Here is a 13,202-nt window from a genome sequence, read left to right on the forward strand (position 1 = left end):
AATATAAACGCTGCTGAGAATCGTTAGGAATTCCAACTCCGTTCGTTCTCAAGTGCCTCCAAGTTATCTTTTAAACCATCTAGTCACCCTTAAAATACTCACGCAAATGATCAGCAACATTCGGAATAAAAAGCAGCTCGCCGAACTAAGTAATATCATCAAGGCCATTCTGGGGCTGCAATACTTTCCATCCACATGACTACAGACCTATCAGCCTACTGAATTGTAGACCATTTGTCTATGGCTCTGGTGCTTGTAAAAGCTCTGAGCTGGTCTTTCCTACGTAAGTCTCGGGAACGGTTCATGGACTGGTCTCCGAGCGCCTTTTCTGCCACGTCGCGACGATATTGCGCACTTCATTCGCTAATTCTCTGTCATATTTCCTCACTGATCTCTAACTGGCCGCTTTCTTGCACGCCAGCATCCTGGCTATAATTTTCCTCATAATCGATTACCGTGTCGGACCACGCGTTGATCTCTGTGACGGTTTCCTTGTTTACTATTCCCTCTGCGTTCCTTAACAGGTAGTTCCCGTCGGCTGTCCAATTTCGCATGTCTCCAATATATGCGTCGTGTCTTCTGGACCTATGCGACACTCGCAGAGTCCATCGATCTCCTTTAATTTAAATCTGTGCAGGTAGGCTTGCATATTTCCGTGTCCCGTCATCAATTGCACAGCCTTCCTGCTCAGTCCTATATTTCCTCTCCCCACTTGTTGGCAGTATTTGTAGAGGGTTCTTCCTTTAATGGATTGCTCCCAATGCATTCGCCATCTTCTTTTTACTTCTCCTTCCTTGATTCTATTGATGATTCTGGTGCTGATCCATCCGTGGTTTTCCAGTCCTATTCCTTCGTTTGCAGTGGCTTCTCTCGCGAGTCTCTCTGCGGTTATCATTTCCTTCGTTGTCATTTTCCGACACCATTTTAGCGATATTTCACTACCGCTTTTCTGCAACTCTAGCAAAGTTGCTTTGATTTGCATTATGTCCTTATTTCGTGTGTTTGCGTGCTCGGCCTACCATATGGACATTCTACTGTCCGTTCGAATGCTGATTGGTCCTGGTAGGCTTCTGTCCCTTACCAGTTCTATGGCTTTCTGTGCCGCCACGAATTCTGCCGCTCTGGAGCTCGATTCTTCTTTTATCCTTAGACTTATCTCTTCCTGGGCACTTGTTCCTGTCAAAATCACTATTCCTATGCCTGCTTTTTCTTCCTTGGCACTAGCGTCTGTCCATATCTTGGTGTTTCCGACGCTATTTGTCCGATTTTCCCACGGTTCCTCCCATGGCCATGGCAATTTCTTTGGTTCTAATCCTTTTAGCCCATTGGGGTATCCGTATTTTTATGCAGCCCACCCCTGGATCTCGTCTTCCAGGTATTGGGGTGGTGTTCCAGCTATTACCTGCAGAGCATCATTCGATGTGGTTCGATGGGCGCCTGTGATTGCTAACAGTGCAGTTCTTTGTGCTGCTGCTAGCGATGTCCTAGCCCTTCCCATCGAGGCCCTGTATCCCCATATTTCTGAGCCGTATAATAAACCCTGTCGTATATTTGACGCATGACCTCTGGTGCCCTAGGGTCGCTTCTTCTGCGCAGTATTCCCCAGAGCCGGCACATCACCTTTTCTGTTTTTTTCCTCAACAGCTGTATGTGCTGTATATACTGCTGTTTCCTGTCAATTGTCACACCCAGATACTTTATTGTATCTTTGACCTGGATGATGTCTTCGCCAAGTTTGACCGTCAGTGGCCTGCTGTTTTTCTTGCTCGAGAAACAGCAAGCCTCAGTCTTTTCCTTGTTGTATTCTGCTCCTGCCACGTAGGCCCATTTTTGGCAATTTTCCCAACAGTTGTTCCAGGCAAGGTCCAGCCTGTTTCTGATGTATTTATTGCTGAGAGCAATCACCTGGTCGTCCGCGAATGCCTGAATTCTCATTCCGCAGTCCCCTACTTCCGATTCAGAGACTTTGCGGAATCAGCTGTTCATGCCCAGCAGCCATACCGTTGACCCTAAGCTTGACCCTTGCGGACATCCCTTGTCAATTTCCATTGCCACCTGGTTGCTGATGATTTTCCTTCCCGTCAAGAAGCTGGCTATTGATCTTGCCATTTTCTTATTTATTCTGCTTCTTCGCAGTTCTTCCAATATCTCTACCTAGGTTGCTCAGTTGAAAGCGTTTCGGAGGTCCAGCGTCACCATTAGAACGTGTTTCCCTTGTTCTTTTTCGGTGTTGATCCATTTCAGTAGATCACTCACGGCTTGTACGGTTGACCTGTTTTTTCTGAAGCCGTACTGCCTTGAGTCATGTAGCTCCATCTCCTCCGCCATTGCCAGTAGTCTCTGATTAAGTATTTTGTCTAGTACTTTTCCTAGCGTTGGTAGAAGGCTGACGGGTCGTTCGCCTCCGTCGCTTTTGTTTAACCAGCACAGTTTAGCCGTTTTCCATATCTTAGGAAAGTATCCCGCGTTGTAACAATTCCTGTACAGCGTCAGGAACTCGTGTTTATTCGAGATCTAGACATTCTTCAGGAGCTCGTTTGGTATGCGGTCTTCCCCTTCTGCCTTTCGGTTTCTCATGTTCTCTATAACCGATTCGATTTCTCCTTCGGTTATTTCTGCCTCGCCAGTCTCCGTATTCGGCCATTCCTCGCTCATGACCGCGCTTATGACTTCGCGAGTTCGCTCTGTTTCCTCCAGGTCCATTGCTGGGTGGTATTTCTCCACTCTTTGTTTTTCGGCTGCTTCTCTTGCCTCCAGTGTTGCGTCTTCAGGCGTTGCTACCACTTCACCTCTTCTTATGTCCATTCTTCTGATAGCTTCCCAAATACCGTCCCACGAGTTTGTTTCTATCAGGTTGTTAATCGCCTGATTGCCGTGCTCGGTTTTCTTTTCTCGTATCATTTTCCGATACTCTCTCTTCCGTTCGTTGTACTCATTCACTATTTGTTAATTGTCCGTGCTTCTTCTTATTCTCCTCTTCAGTACAGTTAGTGTTCATTTATGTTCCGCACACTGCCCGTCCCACCATTCATTACCATTTCTTACCATGATGGTTTATCGTTTCACCAGTCTTCCTGCTGCCTGTATGACTTTCTGAAAACTGGCCGCCTGCTCCTCAATCACTTCGTGTGTTACTATTTGTCCGATATTAGTCTCTAATTCTTCCAGTTTCACCCTGACCAGATCCCAATCGGTGCCGGCGAAATCCCATCTTACCCTTTTTCTTGGGTTGGTTTTCCCATTTCCGCTCGCCACTCGATATTCGATATATTTGTGGTCGCTTAGTGTTTCCTCGTCACCTTTGATTTTCCATTCTTCCACGTTTATTCCCCTACTACACGTGAGGTCCATGTGCCCTGTGCCCCTATTACAATCGAAGCTGGGCACCGTGTAGTCTCCTTCTGCGAGCTCTAGGACTGATTGCCCAGTCTAGAAGTTCCTCACCTCTTGGTGAGCTTCTGGAGCTCCCCACAACGTGTGTTTTGCGTTGAAGTCCCCGGCGACTATCCATTTGCCTCGGTATCTGTTTATTCCGGCGGTGAGTTCGTCTAAACTTTTCAGTGCCCTCTCGCCTGGTTCCTCGTAGACGTTTGTGATCAAGACGTCGTCTATTGCGATTGTTGTCACATTTTTTGTTGACAACCCCTGTATCAGTAGGGACTGGGTTTCTTTTCTGGTCCAGATTTGGGGTTTGCTTCCCGTCATCTTTTTCATGAGTTTCCAACCTTCCCATGCCTGCTTCCTCGGCGTTGGTTCCTGGATTAGGACTACCTCCAATCCATCTCTTGCCGCTTTTTCCCTTACCAGTGCGGTTGCACTGATTCCTTTTCCCACGTTGACTTGACTTGAAGGATTTTCATTACCATCCGTAGTTGGTTCTTCTTTTTAATTCTCCCTGTTGTTTTTTATATACTGAGTATTGGTAGTCAGTGGCCCTGTGATTGTTTCCCGCCTTTGTACAGTTTGTGCAGCTCTTCTTCGTGGCTTTGCACGTCTTCCCTTCATGATCACCACCGCATACGTAGCAGGTGAGTTCCTTTGTCTTGCAGTTCTTTGCTGTATGGCCGAACTTGCAGCATCTGTAGCACCGCATTGGTTCATCGTGTTCCGTGATCTTGCGTGCCATCGTGTCAACCATGATGCGGCCCTGTTTCATGATGGCCTTGAACAGATTTGGGCCGAGTTCAATCATCCACGTGTCCCTCTTGGCTCCGTTAAAGGTGCATATTGTCCTTATTCGTCCCTGTATTGTTTGACCCTGGAGTGCTGTTCGGATGCACTCATTCACTCATTCTCCTTGACAATATCAGCGATTAATTAATCGCTTTTCGTTCCCTTTATGATTCTCCTTATTTCGATTCTGGGGTTTCTGTTGGCTCCGTTTTTAATATTTGCGTTCCCGATGTTTTTTAATTTTTCCGAAATTCTTCTCCTTTGTTCCTCGTCATGGCACGACATAATGATAGTGCCGTTCTTCAGGGTCCTAAGCTGCTTAAATCCACCCTGTATCTCGTGGTGGGCCAGTGTAATTTTGAGCTCCTTCTTTGCCTCTTCCCCTGATTTTTTGCTTATTTTCGCCATCTCTCTCGGCGGTGTGGTCCAGTTTTTTCCTGGCTTGGCCGCTACGTTGGCATAGCTGAGCGTTCTTTTCGTTCTGTCAATTGTCGTCTTTTTTTGTCGTTCCTTTCGTCGCCATGTCGCTCCCCGCCATCCCCTTTTCATTGCTGGGCGTCTTGGTAGGTTTGGCGGTTTTCGCGGGCTCATTTTGTTTATTTTTATCGTTTGTGGAGGTGGATTCGTCAGGTTTTGGTTTTGCGATGAGTTTTTCCAGTCTAGCCATCCTACTCTCCCTCTTCTTGTCCATTCTCTCCCTCTTTTTCCCGATGGATTCTTCCAAGCTTTCCAATCTCTTGTTGGCCTCCTCGGATTTTCTTTTAATGTCCAGCTCCATGGACATTACAAATATGACCTTTAAGAGTAGGTCAATTTTCCTCCCAACTGTTTTAGCGTCGGCTTTGGTGAAGGCTAATTTTTTAGTCAACGGGTTTTCCCGCGTGATTAATTGCCTCGTCCTTTCGGCCTGCCTCTCCGACAGGTTTACCAAGCTTTTAACCGACATACTCTTCAGCTCCTCCTGCTGCTCCTAGTGTGTTATATCTTCAGCCGCGTCGTTATTTTCCACGGATTTTCTTTCATCCGTGGTCTGCGACCTCGTTCTTATTGGGCTGCCTTCTGTCGGCTCTGTTGCCGTCCTTATTTTGATTAGGGCTGGGTTGTTAAACCAGTCTCCCTCATTAATTGAGGCCGAGGTGGCCTCTGCGGTCGCTTCTTTAGAGGCCATTGTGACCTCCTTACCGCTAATTATATTAGTAACAAAACACCGCCTTTTTTAATTAATTTAATGTTGGGTCACGCCCTTAATTGGTTTTCCCACGTACAATAATGTAATATACTGTTGATCGTATCCCAATACCGCCCTGTTATAAACTTTATATAAGAATTTAATTAGATTTTTATGATGAATTAATAGTGTATTTTTATATTGCTAGCCGTAAAGATTAATTTGATTATTACTGAATTTAATTAAAGTTTAATGATGAATTGGCAGTATATATTTATTATTATTGCTATCTGTATAATAAAACTCCACCCCGACTTTGATGATCGGTGACGCACGTTGTGGAATTTCCCAGATATTTAATGATATTTTAATGTCTGATTGCGTTATTAAAGCCGGATAAATTTGCTGGTTTTTGTTTTTATATAAATTTAGTGATTGATTTTCTAAACTCTTAATTACTCCATTACTATTTACTACATTGATTACAATGTTTTCGTCTTTCTTACTGATAGCTGAAGATCACATTTTTAGTTTCCTGGTGTTCCTTCTGATGGTCATTGGTCTTTGAGTGCTCTAGTGTCCCGAAATTAATTCCCGTCTGTTGCATACAGCCATCTTTTTACTTCCAATTTCTTTCCTGTATATATAATTATATATATATACTATACCGAACTAATAACTTCAACTCATCTACATTCTCCGTTATCACCCTAGTACTTCTCATTTACACCGAGAATTTTGGGCCCATAACCTTTTTTAACAATTTTTACGAATCACTTATGATTCGGGACGGTACGGAATTAATCACCACTTATGGCCTTGGAACAAAAGAGAAACTTTATTTTGATCCCTGGTAACTTATACCCTCTCGATACAGGTCATAGCGCCCTCTACTAAGTTTTCTTTCTCATTTCTATACTGGCTCTTGTATCGAGACAAGTCATATACTTAACAACAATAAAAATACAATTGTTCGAAACGAAGCACTTTAAAATTCTAGTAAAAGAATTACATAAAAGAAACACCTAATACCATACATTCAGGCCAAAATCCGAGAGAAGATTCGTGTTAAAAGGATTACATCACGGGACGGACTTTAACACCATGATGGTAGCCCTAGTTGAAAAAAGCCACGAGCTCGTAAATGTTCACAATATATAACATCGCACGATTACAAAACCTCCTGCCTATGTTCTATATTGATTTAAAACCTAATGGAAATAATAAGGCGGTGTATGAATTCACCAAAATATTTCCAGATCTCAATATATCCTTGGTCAGTAATTTTGTGTTTAATTTCAAGTTGTGGAACTATATTTGTATTTTTTGAAGTTAGAATGGAAGATAGATTTGTGATAACTTTTTGTATCCCCTCAGCATTATTTGCAATACCTAATCCTGCTTTTTTATAATCTAGGATCTAAAAATGTAGATTTCCCCCATATCGTATTCATTTCTAAATTTGGCAGTTTTTTATTTATGACATCTAATAAACAATTTTGTCAATTTTTCTCCATTCACTTGTTACAATCCTGGATTTGATGGAATATTGCAGTCTTATTAACCGTATAATTAAAAATATCGTTGGGATATCTTTCACCAAATAACTCGGTGGTAATTTTTTCAAAGGGTTTAAAAAGTGGAACAGATTCTATTAAGAAATTCCATTTGATAACAAATAAAAACTGTGGTGTTCTTCTTAATAGCCAACAAAATAAATTGTTGAAAATTAAAGTAGAATTTTCCTATCGAAAATATATTTATTACAAATATTTAATATAATTTATTAACCTCTTTACGATTAATATTTTTGAAACAAATTTAGCAACTGCTACTGTAAAAAATTCTTCTAATCTTTTGGATCAATGCAATTTCTGAAACCTATGGAATCTAATTTTAGTTTTCAAGATTTCGGGAAAAAGTTTTCGGCAAGCAAGAAGCTTGAACAAAAATCGTGAAAGTTTATCAAAAAAATATTACCTATTGTACCAGTTCAAAGTATTACCTATTATGCCAGTCAAAAGTATCTTACTATTTATCATTTAATTATTTACTTTTTTTGCTTTCGAAATCTAGCGTTCCAAAAGGCTGCTATGTTAATTTACAATATATAGATATTCACAAACAAACTACAAAAAAAATGACATATATTACATATAAATATGTATAAGCATAAATACGGCGCATTAATTTCAAGGTCGCGACTAGGACCAAAGGCGAGAATGTTAAAAATTAGTCGAATGATGACAGTTGATAGTAAATCGTAATAAAATCAGTCGAACCAAAAATAGCGACTGAAATGGTCGATAGCAAAAAGTGGTCAATTAGTGAACAGTCTATAGTCGATTTCAAGTTCAGTGCTAGCTTCCGAAGAGAACGGTCGTGTCCGGTCCTCCGAGCCTACCTACTCCTCCGAGAATTACCCCCAATTGATTGCTAAACGATCGACTCGTAAACCGCTTCCATCTGCACCTTCGCCCGTACATCATAAACGTTTTACGGAAAGCGTTTTACAAGCTGGGCAATGGCGTCCCGCACGCCAGAGTCATCATCGCCTCCAGAAAGTTGCCGTCCAGCAACAGAGAAATGTGCCGATGATATCCCCGACGTTGCCCGGATGATGGGTTCTGAACTCATCGAGTATCTAAAAAATTAAAATGCAGAGCTCAAAATTGGGGTTACTCAACTTCGAATATAGTTAACAAAGCAAGGCGATGGGCTCTTCGCAATGCGGATGTTGCTACAAGACGCCCTTACTAAACCCACCTCGGCGCAGTCAGTACATCAACCTCCTGAGACACCAAATGAACTCACATCCCAACGGTTGAAAATCATGATCTGGATGATGGATTCACCGCGGTGGGAAAGAGGAAAAGGGGCCCCATCACCCCGCCACAACCAAGTCAGCTGTCGAAGGACGTCGATAAGGTTAGACATGCAGCTGCAACCAAGCCAGCTGCCAAGCCGTCTACCCAACTCATGCAGCAGAGAGCCAAGGCCAACTCGCAACCATCAACCTTCAGAAATGCCGTCAGATCAGCGTCCACTAAGCCGCTAACTAAGACAGCTACCCAGCCAACGCCCAAACCAGCGGCCCTCAAGACGACCCAGCCTACTCAGGTAAGTAGCCAGGCTATTAACTCACTAAACACTTTTCCTCAAGCTACCGCTTCCAAACACTTCGAGAACACTCTCACAATTTCCACCATCACTACCTATGCCAACTCTTTCGGCGAACCCAAATCCAACCACCGCTCGTAAAAAGGAAAAAATCCCACCCATCGTCTTCGTGACACGAAGAAATACTCAGGAATCCTTCGAATTGCGAAAGATAATCCTATAGAGATTACTGCAACTTTAAGCCGAAAGGACGGAACTCGCTTATTTGTACCAACTTCGAACGACTTCCGCAAACTGACCAAGCTTCTTGAAGACCCGAAATATGCATTTCACTGCTTCTGCCCTCTTTGTGAAAGGGCAATACGAGTCATCATCCGCAACATCCCAACGATTGTAACAGTTGACGAAGCCAAAGAACACCTTATTTCGCAAGGTTTCCACCCAAAATCTCTTCAAAGGTGGAAACTTAAATCAGGCGAAGACCTTCCCATAATCCAGGTCGTTGTTTCTAACGAAGAAAGGAATATCATTAATCTCACCAAAATAGGCCTGTCAATCGTGAAAGTCGAACTCCAGCAAGCGTACGGCCAGCCTGTGCAGTGCTACAACTGCAAGTTGTTTGGCCATTCCAGCTCTCGTTATAGAGCCTCCCCGGTGCGTCAAATGCGCCGGACACCATGAAACCCGTTCGTGCACCAAGGTACGCGAAGAGCCACCTAAATGCAGCAATTGTGGAGACCCACACACAGCTAATTACACAGGCTGTAGCTGTCGACCTGCTCCCAGGAATCTTAGACCAATCCAATCCAGACCAGCCTCCGGCAACACAAATTCTGAGTGGAGCAACCAGAAAGGAAGGAGGTTAGCTCAAAAGCTGGCCTCCTCCAACCGGGCGGCTCCCGCCAATATCCCAGACCCTGCCCGAATGCAACCTTATGCACTGCCAGCGGGTCTTCCAACTACCTTCACACTGCAGCAGATGATCAGATGCATCCTGCAGTTCTTTCAATCCCAACAATTATTTCTTAATATAGCCGTCTAAGCAGCAACCCCCCTTTCCCGTCTAGCCTTCAGCAGTTGTTTACTCGTCAAAATGGCTGCTTCCAAAGTGCTTAAATCATGTCGTGGAACGCCAACAGCTTACGCGATAAAAAAGTGGAGCTGGACCTCGTTCTTTCGTCTTCAGGCGTCGATAAGTGCTATTATCCAGGATACTCCCCTAAAACATTTTCATCGTTTTTCCCTTCTAAAGTACACGGTTTACAAGAATGACCGTATCCCAACTCGCGGTGGCGGAACTGCTATCCTAATCAAAAAGGGAATTAAACACAACCTTCTGACTTCAATTGTATCGTCACCAAATATCGGGTCCACCTCTATCCAGGTGGAAACTCAGGATCGTCCAATCGTGATCACCTCTCTGAACAGGAAATACTCCACGCATTACTTGTTTGCCATCAAAACGTTCTTCGACGGCCCAACTTCAAACATAATCGCTGGAGACTTCAACGCTCACCATCCCATGTTCGATTGCGAGCGCGCAAATCGAGCAGGCAACGATATCGCAGCACTGAGTGCAAACTTAGGGCTTGGTCTCGCTCTGCCGGATGAGCCTACCCATCAGCCCGCTATTGGACAACGGGGCACTCCACGCATTCTGGATTTTTTCATTCTCCGGAACATCAATCGTCCTTCTGATGTACAAGTTCCCGACGAGTTACATTCGGACCATCGTCCGATTATATTAACTATCGAATCAGAAAGAAAACCGACTGAAAGAGATATCAGTAAATTCTCTTGGAATCTGGTCCAATCCCGAAGATTGATCGACCTGACCAACTCGGGCGTGCCGTGTCGAAGCTAACTCGAGACATCCAGTCCGCCTATCAGAATTCATCATTCGAAGTTCAACCATTTTCAAACACTCAAAGTGAGCCAGTTCCTGAAGGCATCAAGTCGCAGATCCGACTCAAAAATCGTCTCTATCGTAGAGCTCGTGCCACCCTCAACTCGGCAGACAAAAGGGAGGCCAACAGAGTAAAACGAGAAGTGAAGGAATCCATTAAAGCCTGGCGATCCGAGAAATGGAACTCATTTCTAGCGGACCAAAGGCTGTCTAGCCCCGCAACTTTCTGGCGACTCTCTAAAAGCCCCGTGGCGAATGCGCAAAACGTCATACCCCCCCTAAAGTCAGTGGAGACAGGAACTTTTGCAGTCACTGACCACGAAAAGGCCGAGCTCCTCGCTAGTACCTATGAGGCCCAAATGGAACGCCTCCCTCCTGCTACAAATATAAACGCTGCTGAGAATCGTTAGGAATTCCAACTCCGTTCGTTCTCAAGTGCCTCCAAGTTATCTTTTAAACCATCTAGTCACCCTTAAAATACTCACGCAAATGATCAGCAACATTCGGAATAAAAAGCAGCTCGCCGAACTAAGTAATATCATCAAGGCCATTCTGGGGCTGCAATACTTTCCATCCACATGACTACAGACCTATCAGCCTACTGAATTGTAGACCATTTGTCTATGGCTCTGGTGCTTGTAAAAGCTCTGAGCTGGTCTTTCCTACGTAAGTCTCGGGAACGGTTCATGGACTGGTCTCCGAGCGCCTTTTCTGCCACGTCGCGACGATATTGCGCACTTCATTCGCTAATTCTCTGTCATATTTCCTCACTGATCTCTAACTGGCCGCTTTCTTGCACGCCAGCATCCTGGCTATAATTTTCCTCATAATCGATTACCGTGTCGGACCACGCGTTGATCTCTGTGACGGTTTCCTTGTTTACTATTCCCTCTGCGTTCCTTAACAGGTAGTTCCCGTCGGCTGTCCAATTTCGCATGTCTCCAATATATGCGTCGTGTCTTCTGGACCTATGCGACACTCGCAGAGTCCATCGATCTCCTTTAATTTAAATCTGTGCAGGTAGGCTTGCATATTTCCGTGTCCCGTCATCAATTGCACAGCCTTCCTGCTCAGTCCTATATTTCCTCTCCCCACTTGTTGGCAGTATTTGTAGAGGGTTCTTCCTTTAATGGATTGCTCCCAATGCATTCGCCATCTTCTTTTTACTTCTCCTTCCTTGATTCTATTGATGATTCTGGTGCTGATCCATCCGTGGTTTTCCAGTCCTATTCCTTCGTTTGCAGTGGCTTCTCTCGCGAGTCTCTCTGCGGTTATCATTTCCTTCGTTGTCATTTTCCGACACCATTTTAGCGATATTTCACTACCGCTTTTCTGCAACTCTAGCAAAGTTGCTTTGATTTGCATTATGTCCTTATTTCGTGTGTTTGCGTGCTCGGCCTACCATATGGACATTCTACTGTCCGTTCGAATGCTGATTGGTCCTGGTAGGCTTCTGTCCCTTACCAGTTCTATGGCTTTCTGTGCCGCCACGAATTCTGCCGCTCTGGAGCTCGATTCTTCTTTTATCCTTAGACTTATCTCTTCCTGGGCACTTGTTCCTGTCAAAATCACTATTCCTATGCCTGCTTTTTCTTCCTTGGCACTAGCGTCTGTCCATATCTTGGTGTTTCCGACGCTATTTGTCCGATTTTCCCACGGTTCCTCCCATGGCCATGGCAATTTCTTTGGTTCTAATCCTTTTAGCCCATTGGGGTATCCGTATTTTTATGCAGCCCACCCCTGGATCTCGTCTTCCAGGTATTGGGGTGGTGTTCCAGCTATTACCTGCAGAGCATCATTCGATGTGGTTCGATGGGCGCCTGTGATTGCTAACAGTGCAGTTCTTTGTGCTGCTGCTAGCGATGTCCTAGCCCTTCCCATCGAGGCCCTGTATCCCCATATTTCTGAGCCGTATAATAAACCCTGTCGTATATTTGACGCATGACCTCTGGTGCCCTAGGGTCGCTTCTTCTGCGCAGTATTCCCCAGAGCCGGCACATCACCTTTTCTGTTTTTTTCCTCAACAGCTGTATGTGCTGTATATACTGCTGTTTCCTGTCAATTGTCACACCCAGATACTTTATTGTATCTTTGACCTGGATGATGTCTTCGCCAAGTTTGACCGTCAGTGGCCTGCTGTTTTTCTTGCTCGAGAAACAGCAAGCCTCAGTCTTTTCCTTGTTGTATTCTGCTCCTGCCACGTAGGCCCATTTTTGGCAATTTTCCCAACAGTTGTTCCAGGCAAGGTCCAGCCTGTTTCTGATGTATTTATTGCTGAGAGCAATCACCTGGTCGTCCGCGAATGCCTGAATTCTCATTCCGCAGTCCCCTACTTCCGATTCAGAGACTTTGCGGAATCAGCTGTTCATGCCCAGCAGCCATACCGTTGACCCTAAGCTTGACCCTTGCGGACATCCCTTGTCAATTTCCATTGCCACCTGGTTGCTGATGATTTTCCTTCCCGTCAAGAAGCTGGCTATTGATCTTGCCATTTTCTTATTTATTCTGCTTCTTCGCAGTTCTTCCAATATCTCTACCTAGGTTGCTCAGTTGAAAGCGTTTCGGAGGTCCAGCGTCACCATTAGAACGTGTTTCCCTTGTTCTTTTTCGGTGTTGATCCATTTCAGTAGATCACTCACGGCTTGTACGGTTGACCTGTTTTTTCTGAAGCCGTACTGCCTTGAGTCATGTAGCTCCATCTCCTCCGCCATTGCCAGTAGTCTCTGATTAAGTATTTTGTCTAGTACTTTTCCTAGCGTTGGTAGAAGGCTGACGGGTCGTTCGCCTCCGTCGCTTTTGTTTAACCAGCACAGTTTAGCCGTTTTCCATATCTTA

General features: G+C 44.5%; 2 protein-coding genes and 1 long non-coding RNA gene across 3 annotated transcripts in view; 1 reads left to right on the forward strand and 2 right to left on the reverse strand.

Annotated features, from left to right (window-relative positions):
* The window catches only part of LOC143205797 (uncharacterized), a 489,432-nt gene that overhangs the window by 393,456 nt on the left and 82,774 nt on the right, over nucleotides 1-13,202 (forward strand). The window lies entirely within an intron of this gene.
* Nucleotides 375-2,109, reverse strand: LOC143205840 (uncharacterized). Its single transcript, XM_076418859.1, has 6 exons — nucleotides 1,989-2,109; nucleotides 1,621-1,946; nucleotides 1,349-1,540; nucleotides 1,082-1,300; nucleotides 586-1,015; nucleotides 375-538 (listed from the first exon to the last, which is right to left on the reverse strand). Exons 1-6 carry the CDS (start codon nucleotides 2,107-2,109, stop codon nucleotides 375-377), a joined length of 1,452 nt encoding a protein of 483 aa, XP_076274974.1.
* On the reverse strand, nucleotides 11,125-12,859 carry LOC143205841 (uncharacterized). The gene is made up of 6 exons (XM_076418860.1): nucleotides 12,739-12,859; nucleotides 12,371-12,696; nucleotides 12,099-12,290; nucleotides 11,832-12,050; nucleotides 11,336-11,765; nucleotides 11,125-11,288 (listed from the first exon to the last, which is right to left on the reverse strand). Exons 1-6 carry the CDS (start codon nucleotides 12,857-12,859, stop codon nucleotides 11,125-11,127), a joined length of 1,452 nt encoding a protein of 483 aa, XP_076274975.1.

This window comes from Rhynchophorus ferrugineus, unplaced genomic scaffold (genome assembly GCF_030347505.1).
Source record: "Rhynchophorus ferrugineus isolate W39M unplaced genomic scaffold, kcgeb_rfMv2 rfM17, whole genome shotgun sequence".
NCBI classification, from domain to species: Eukaryota; Metazoa; Arthropoda; class Insecta; order Coleoptera; family Curculionidae; genus Rhynchophorus; species Rhynchophorus ferrugineus.